Here is a 6,636-nt window from a genome sequence, read left to right on the forward strand (position 1 = left end):
CCTCCCGTGCACCTGCAGGAGGGGTGGGAATCCCACTCCTCTCTCCCTCCCAGGAGAGGAACCCGCCCGCGAACGCCGGCCCCCTCGATTGCACAGTCCCGGCAGCTCTTGGAAGAACGCCCTGGGCTTCTGGTGAGTGGTCTCCGGAGGTTAGCAGACAGGGGTGCAAAACGGGCGGAGAGAGAAAAAGGATGGGAAGAAAGGGTTGACTCCCGGAAGAGAAGCAAGATCCACAAATATTTGCAGAGCCAACCGTTTCACCTCGAGGCTGTGTGTAGTTTCCCCCAAGCCCTTTGTTTTTGGTTTAATTTTTGGCCAGGCTCTCAAAAGTAGGCGATGTTTCTCCTCCGATCAATTCACCCTTCCGAAAATGTTAATACGTGTCTTTGGAGAAAGGAATCTTGAACTCACTACTTTGAAATGGCAAGCCAATCTTTGGCTCACGCCCATTTAAACAAAGACACCACTCCCAAAATGTTCCGTGAAAGAACATCCATCTACCTGCGGAAAATCACCCAAGCACCGCCTGGGAGGGAGGAAGAGTTTTAGCAGGAGCCTAAACAGCAGGGACTTTGGCGATAAGCTGAGTATAACTTGCTAAGAGTCACCTAACTTCTCCGAGGCTCCCTTTTCTCAGGAGTCAAATGGGGATAGTCCACCGTGGGGGACCCTGCTGGTACTTAAAATACGGGTGGCATTGGCTGCCAGCATCACAATCTACTGCAGCAGGACAAACTGACAGACAGGTGGTGGGTGCTACTTCATGGGCTGCAGAAAATGACTTTGATGAAGGCCCTGGCCTGTGTGGTTTCCTTCCTATGGGGAGCTCAGAGGAGACAAAGCCAACCCTGTGGATCGTAAGGGGACCTCTGTGTTACCGAGTTCTGATCCTCACAGCACAGAGGGGTAATATGGAAAGGGATGTCTATCCCCATTTTCCACATGACGAGAGACTGGGACCATTCAAGTAGGAAGTGCAGGCTGGGGACCTGGGCTTTGCATCTTGGGGTCTTCCTGCTGTACCACAGTGCACTGGAAGCAGTGGGTCAGTGGATGCCCCGGGACTGGACTGAACGGTGGTGGGAACTCAGCGGCGAGGTCTCAGAGCTTGGATGTGAACACATAGGGACCTCAGGCTCCTATTTCTTTTTTCTGTACTTTTATTGGGGGCTCTTACAACTCTTATCACCATCCATACAGTCATCCAGTGTGTCAAGCATATTTGCACATAGGCCACCAACATCATTTTCAAAGTATTCTCTTCCCACTTGAGCCCCTGATATCAGCTCCCCATTTCTTCCCCCTCCCTCCCCCGACTGCCCTCCCTCACGAACCCTTGGTAAGTTATAAATTATTATTTTCATATCTTATATCGTGCTCCGTCACCCCTCAACCACTATTCTGTTGCTTGCCCCACTGGGAGGGGGTTCTAGGTTGATCCTTGTGATCGATTCCCTCTTTCTCCCCCCACCCTCCCCTAATCCTCCTGGTATCTCTACTCTCATTGTTGGCCCTGAGGAGTTTATCGATCCTGGAGTCCCTGTGTTTCGGGCTCTTGTCTGTAACAGTGTGCATTTTCTGGTCGAATCCGATTTGTAAGGTAGAACTGAGGTCATGGTAGTGTGGGGAAGGAAGCACCAAAGAGCTAGAGGACAGTTGTGTGTTTCATCGGTGCTATAGTGCACTCTGACTGGCTCATCTCTTCCCCATGACCCCTCTTTGAGGGGATGTCCAATTATTGCAGATGGGCATTGGGTCTCCACTCCATGCCCCTCCCCGCCCCCCATTCACCTTAGGTATGATTTAGTTCTGGGTCTTAGCTGCCTGATCCCTGATCCCATCGACACCTCATGATCACACAGGCTGGTATGCTGCTTCCATGTGGGCTTCGTTGCTTCTGAGTCAGGCTCCTATTTCTGATCCCAGCGCCAAGTGGACACGGCGTGGTGATGGGGGGGGGGAGAAGAGGGAGTCGACTGGAAGCACGGGTGATGGGAAGGTTGGGTGCCAGGGCTGCGGTGGTGGCTGGTCTGAAAGGTAGATTAAGGTCTGCCCTGCTCTCTGCAGGCTCCTGGGCCTTTGCAACAACTTTTCCTATGTGGTGATGCTCAGCGCGGCCCATGACATCCTCAAACACCAGAGGACTCCTGGAAACCAGAGCCACGTAAGTGTTCTCCATCTCCAGCCCCAACCACCACCACCACCAAGGTCCCAGCCGGCGCTGCCACACTAGACTGCTGTGGGAAGGCCGTGGACTCTCCCTGGAGCAAAGGTCCCCTTGAGAAACTCAGAATAGGGTGGCCAAGCAATAGGGTGAGGAGGCTAGAGTTCTGTCTCCTAGACTCTCAGGGGAGGCAGGAGCACCCTGATGTGGGATCATCTGGGATCTGCAAGGTCAGCAGTTCAAAACCACCAGCCGCTCCTTGGGAGAAAGACGGAGCTTTCTACTCCCAGGGGGTCGCTATGAGTCGGTATTGACCTGATGGTGGCGAGCCTTTGATCGGTTGCTCTGAGCCGGCACCGAGTGTGGGGTTCGAAAACTCTTCCTCAGCAGGGTGGGCCTATGGTCTCTAATGGGTTTCACAGCCCTGGCTGGTCCTTCTCCGCACTACAGGCGGCACCATCCCTGCACTACCAGTACGCATCACCCTGTCTGTCTCCTGTCCCCAGCCCATCCCCTGTTAGGACAACCAGGAATGCTTCCAGACATTGCCAAGTCATCCCTGAAGGATGAGGCTACCCCTGGTTAAGAACTGCTGGAAGGTGGTGAAAACCGAAAGGCACATGCCCCTTTTGTGGGAACAGCCGCCACCTTTGCAGGCCCAAGACTCAGAGTCTGGGAATTCCGATACTCAGAGACAAGCTCCTGCGTATCTTGACCAGACACGGTCCGCTTGCAGGGCCAGATTTGGCCTGTGAGTCTTTTTTTAAAAATGTCCTACGGTTGTGTCGGCACATAATCCGCCTATCGCACGATTCAGTCATTCAAGCATCTCAAGAAGAATCGTGCAATCATGACCACAATCCATTGTAGAACATCTTCTCCCCCACTCCCCCGTGATTAACTCGCCTTTAAAATGAGTTGTGTGATCGCATTCAGTTCCAGCGCTCCCTACTCCTCCCACCTTCTGTTGTTTACTCCCGAAATTCCCTCCCCCTCCCATCTCCTCCCACCCATCCCCTGCCAATCCTCCCATCAATTAGTATCCCCATGCTTTCACTCCTGCACTTCACAAACTCGTCAACTCGACAGAAACAATAAAGAACAAAAAAGAAATAAGGTGGCAAGGATAAAACAATAGTAATATAAACTATAAGCAATGATTAAGAAAGAAAAGGCTGCCATCAATGTTTACAAAAGCCAGGGAAGAGAGAGTCCTTCTCTTTCAGACTTCTCTGGGCTCCCTCCCTCCACGTCAGACAGAAAAAAAATCTGCGCTCTTGAAGAGCTACCCTGGCCCAGGGCCTCCGTGAAGTCTGAGCAGAGCTGGGACTGCAGCCGGTCCGGTCCTGTCGGCCTGCCTTCCCGCCTTCCTCGGTAAGGATGCTTTCCTTGTCCCCCTCAGGTGGACCCAGACCCAACACCTGTCCCCCACAATGGCTCCTCTCGCTTTGACTGCAACTCGGTCTCGACTGCTGTGAGTGCCCTCAGCTCCTCCCCGCATCAAGACCCCCTCGTTCCATAGGCCACACTCCCAGCCCTGCACGCTGATCTAATTGGAATACTACCACCCTCACGCTCCCAGGCCTTCTGCACACCACAGTTAGGATGGATAGCAGTCAGTCCCCCGGGCCATGCCACGTGTGGTGTGGGATTCCCTTCTTCAGACAAGGAAGCTTGGGCTCAGCGTGCCTACGTGCCTTAGCCTCGGTATAAGACAGCGTGAGCGCAGGGCTGTCCGTGCCTGTGTTTGGAGCAGGTCTGGAGGGCAGGTTCCTGCTCTTCTTAACCCCTTGGTTGGGAGGAGTGTCCCCGCCAAAGCCTGGACTCTCCCCGTCCTCTTGTCCCAGGCAGTGCTCCTGGCCGACATCCTCCCCACGCTGCTCATCAAGGTGCTGGCTCCCTTCGGCCTTCATTTGCTGCCCTACAGGTCTGAGCAGGGGCGCTGGGTGGGAGGAAGGGCCGGTGGGCTCTGCGAGGGGCAGGCGGGCAGGAGAGCAGAGGCCTGACCTTCCTGCCCCTCAGCCCAAGGGTGCTCGTCAGCGGGGTTTGTGCTGCTGGAAGCTTCATCCTGGTGGCCTTTTCTCAGTCCGTGGGGACCAGCCTGTGTGGTAAGCGTGCGGTTCTGTGTCAGGTGTGGGTCCCAGGGGAACCTCCACAGAGTGTTGGAGGTGACGGGGGTGGGGTGGGGTGGGGGTGGGGGGTGGGCAGGGGGATCTTCTTAACTTCCGAGAAGAGGCGGACTCCGGCTGCCCTCCGAAGGGCTGTGAGACTGTCAGGAGTCAGAGACGGTGATCGATCAGGGCACGACTTTAAGGCTGCGGTGGTGCTGGCGATGGGAGGAAATGGGTGGGGGCCATGGAGCTTGAGATGATGGACAGAGGCGCCAGGACTCTGGGCGGGGCTTGGAAGAGCCACGCAGAGTGCCCCCACCCCTGGGGGTGGGTCCTGAGCAGGGAGATGAGCAGGAGGTGGCTGCAGGCCTGGGGCACAGCCTGTCTCCTGAGCAGCAGAGGAGACTGTGGGCTTGGGCTGAGACAAGAAAGGCTAGGTGAGGCCACCTCCGTGCTTGCCCCCCACCTCTCCCCACCAGGTGTGGTCTTGGCCAGCATCTCATCGGGCCTGGGGGAGATCACCTTCCTCTCGCTCACCGCCTTCTACCCCAGGTACGCAGGCAGTCGGGAGGGACAGAGGAGGAGCCCAGCCGGGGCCCTTGGGAGTAATCCTGTGCTCTCTCCGCAGGGTCGTGATCTCCTGGTGGTCCTCGGGCACAGGGGGCGCAGGGCTGCTGGGAGCATTGTCCTACCTGGGCCTCACGCAGGCTGGCCTCTCCCCACAGCACACCCTGCTGTCCATGCTGGGCATCCCCGCGCTCCTGCTGGCCAGGTGAGCGGCTCTGGGCATGGAGGCTCGCCATCCTGGTCCTCAGCTGCCCACAGCCGTGCTACTGTGCGGACGCGGACGTGGGACCTGGATCCCGACAGCCCTCACTTTGTGCCTTCTGGTGCCCTTGGCGAACCGTGTGGCCCCAGGCTGGTGACGTCACTTCCCGCACCGTCTGTTCCCTCTGTCGCAGATGACAGTCATTGTCCCCAGCCTGGAGGGGCCAGCACCATGCGGGTCCCAAAGGAGGGACCAAGGGTGGGCAGGATTAGCCATCGTGTGTGTGTGTGTGTGTGTGTGTGTGTGTGTGTGTGTGTGTGTTCACGTAGATTACCTCTGGGTCCCTAGGTTCGAGAGTAGGGCAAGGCCATATAGGAAAAGTGAGCCACTTTTATAAAGTAACCAAGCCAAACCCCCTGCCCTGGAAGCAATGCCGGCTCTCTGTGTCCCTGTCCGGCAGGGTGGGGCCGCCCTGTGAGTTGCCGAGACAGGAGCTCTTCGCTGGCATAGAACACCTTGTCTTTCTCATGAGGAGCAGCTCATGGTTTCGAACCGCTGACCCTGCCCTTGGCAGCCCGACCGGTCACTAGGCCGCCGCAGGGCTCCTGCCTCTAAAGTCCAAGGTGGAAAAGCACAGACATTCAGGAAGGTGAACCTTCGCGACCTGGGGAACTCCCGCCTGGCAGGCTGAGCCCCTGACAAAGGTAGCCAGGTTAATGAGTACAAGGGAGCTGAGCTGGCTCCCGCCATGTGTGACCAAGGCGCTGACAGTGAGTGTCAGCAGACAGGTAGAAACAGGAAGGAAATGCACTTGGGTGGAAAGAAGGCAGAGGCGAACTGGTGCCTGAGAGCGAGTGAGTGCTCAGTGTACCCCTGAGGGACTGAGCTGATGGCCGCTAAGAACCTGTCCAGCCCACCCAAGAGACTCTTTGACCCCTGTCACCCAAGAGACTCTTTGACCCCCGTCTACATTCACCCCACTCGTAGCTATTTCTTGTTGCTCACGTCCCCGGCACCCCAGGATCCTGGAGGGGAAGAAGAGGCAGAGACGGCGGCAGCCCGGCAGCCCCTGATGAGTCCTGAGACCCCCAGGATGCAACCAGGTAGGAGAGGAAGGGTCCCAGGCTGTTCGCTGCCAGGTCCTTCTGAGTGGGGTCCTTTCCAGCGGTCGGCCGGGGATGGGCGGGAGTGCTGGCTCCGAGGGAGCCGGGTGCACCTCCCCCAGGTGTACACCGAGCATGGTCAGGTGGTTCACGTCCTGGGCTGACTGACATCAATCAAGGGAAACAAGGAGCTCTTCCCTTCAGAGTGCTGGAAGGAAATACAGCAAGGACGGGACAGGGAATGACAAATGGGAGGTGGAGCAGAGAGGGGTCCTCGGTGGTGAGAGTGGTCAGTGAAGGACGCTCAGACTTGGATGAGGAGGAGCCAGCCAGCGGGCATGTGGGTGAACGGGGTCCAGGCAGCAGAAGAGCAGGTGCAAAGGCCCTGAGGTAGGGACAAACCTGGGTGGTCAAGGGACAGAGAGAAGGGGCCAGTGTAGCTGGGACACCCCCATGGGCAGCAGTCCCCTGGTGGGGGGTGCTCACTGG

The 6,636-nt window shown here is 57.1% G+C and overlaps 1 protein-coding gene across 1 annotated transcript in view; it reads left to right on the forward strand.

Moving 5' to 3' along the window:
• CLN3 (CLN3 lysosomal/endosomal transmembrane protein, battenin) overlaps positions 1-6,636 on the forward strand; it is a 9,014-nt gene that overhangs the window by 682 nt on the left and 1,696 nt on the right. The window contains exons 2-9 of the mRNA XM_045284906.1: positions 54-132; positions 2,068-2,164; positions 3,567-3,638; positions 4,012-4,091; positions 4,187-4,272; positions 4,755-4,827; positions 4,904-5,047; positions 6,032-6,306. Coding sequence (XP_045140841.1) covers positions 54-132; positions 2,068-2,164; positions 3,567-3,638; positions 4,012-4,091; positions 4,187-4,272; positions 4,755-4,827; positions 4,904-5,047; positions 6,032-6,306 — 906 coding nt within the window. The remainder of the gene's footprint in view (positions 1-53; positions 133-2,067; positions 2,165-3,566; positions 3,639-4,011; positions 4,092-4,186; positions 4,273-4,754; positions 4,828-4,903; positions 5,048-6,031; positions 6,307-6,636) is intronic.

This window comes from Echinops telfairi, unplaced genomic scaffold, assembly GCF_000313985.2.
Source record: "Echinops telfairi isolate 266 unplaced genomic scaffold, ASM31398v2 ScPeMD7_5;HRSCAF=22, whole genome shotgun sequence".
Taxonomy (NCBI): Eukaryota; Metazoa; Chordata; class Mammalia; order Afrosoricida; family Tenrecidae; genus Echinops; species Echinops telfairi.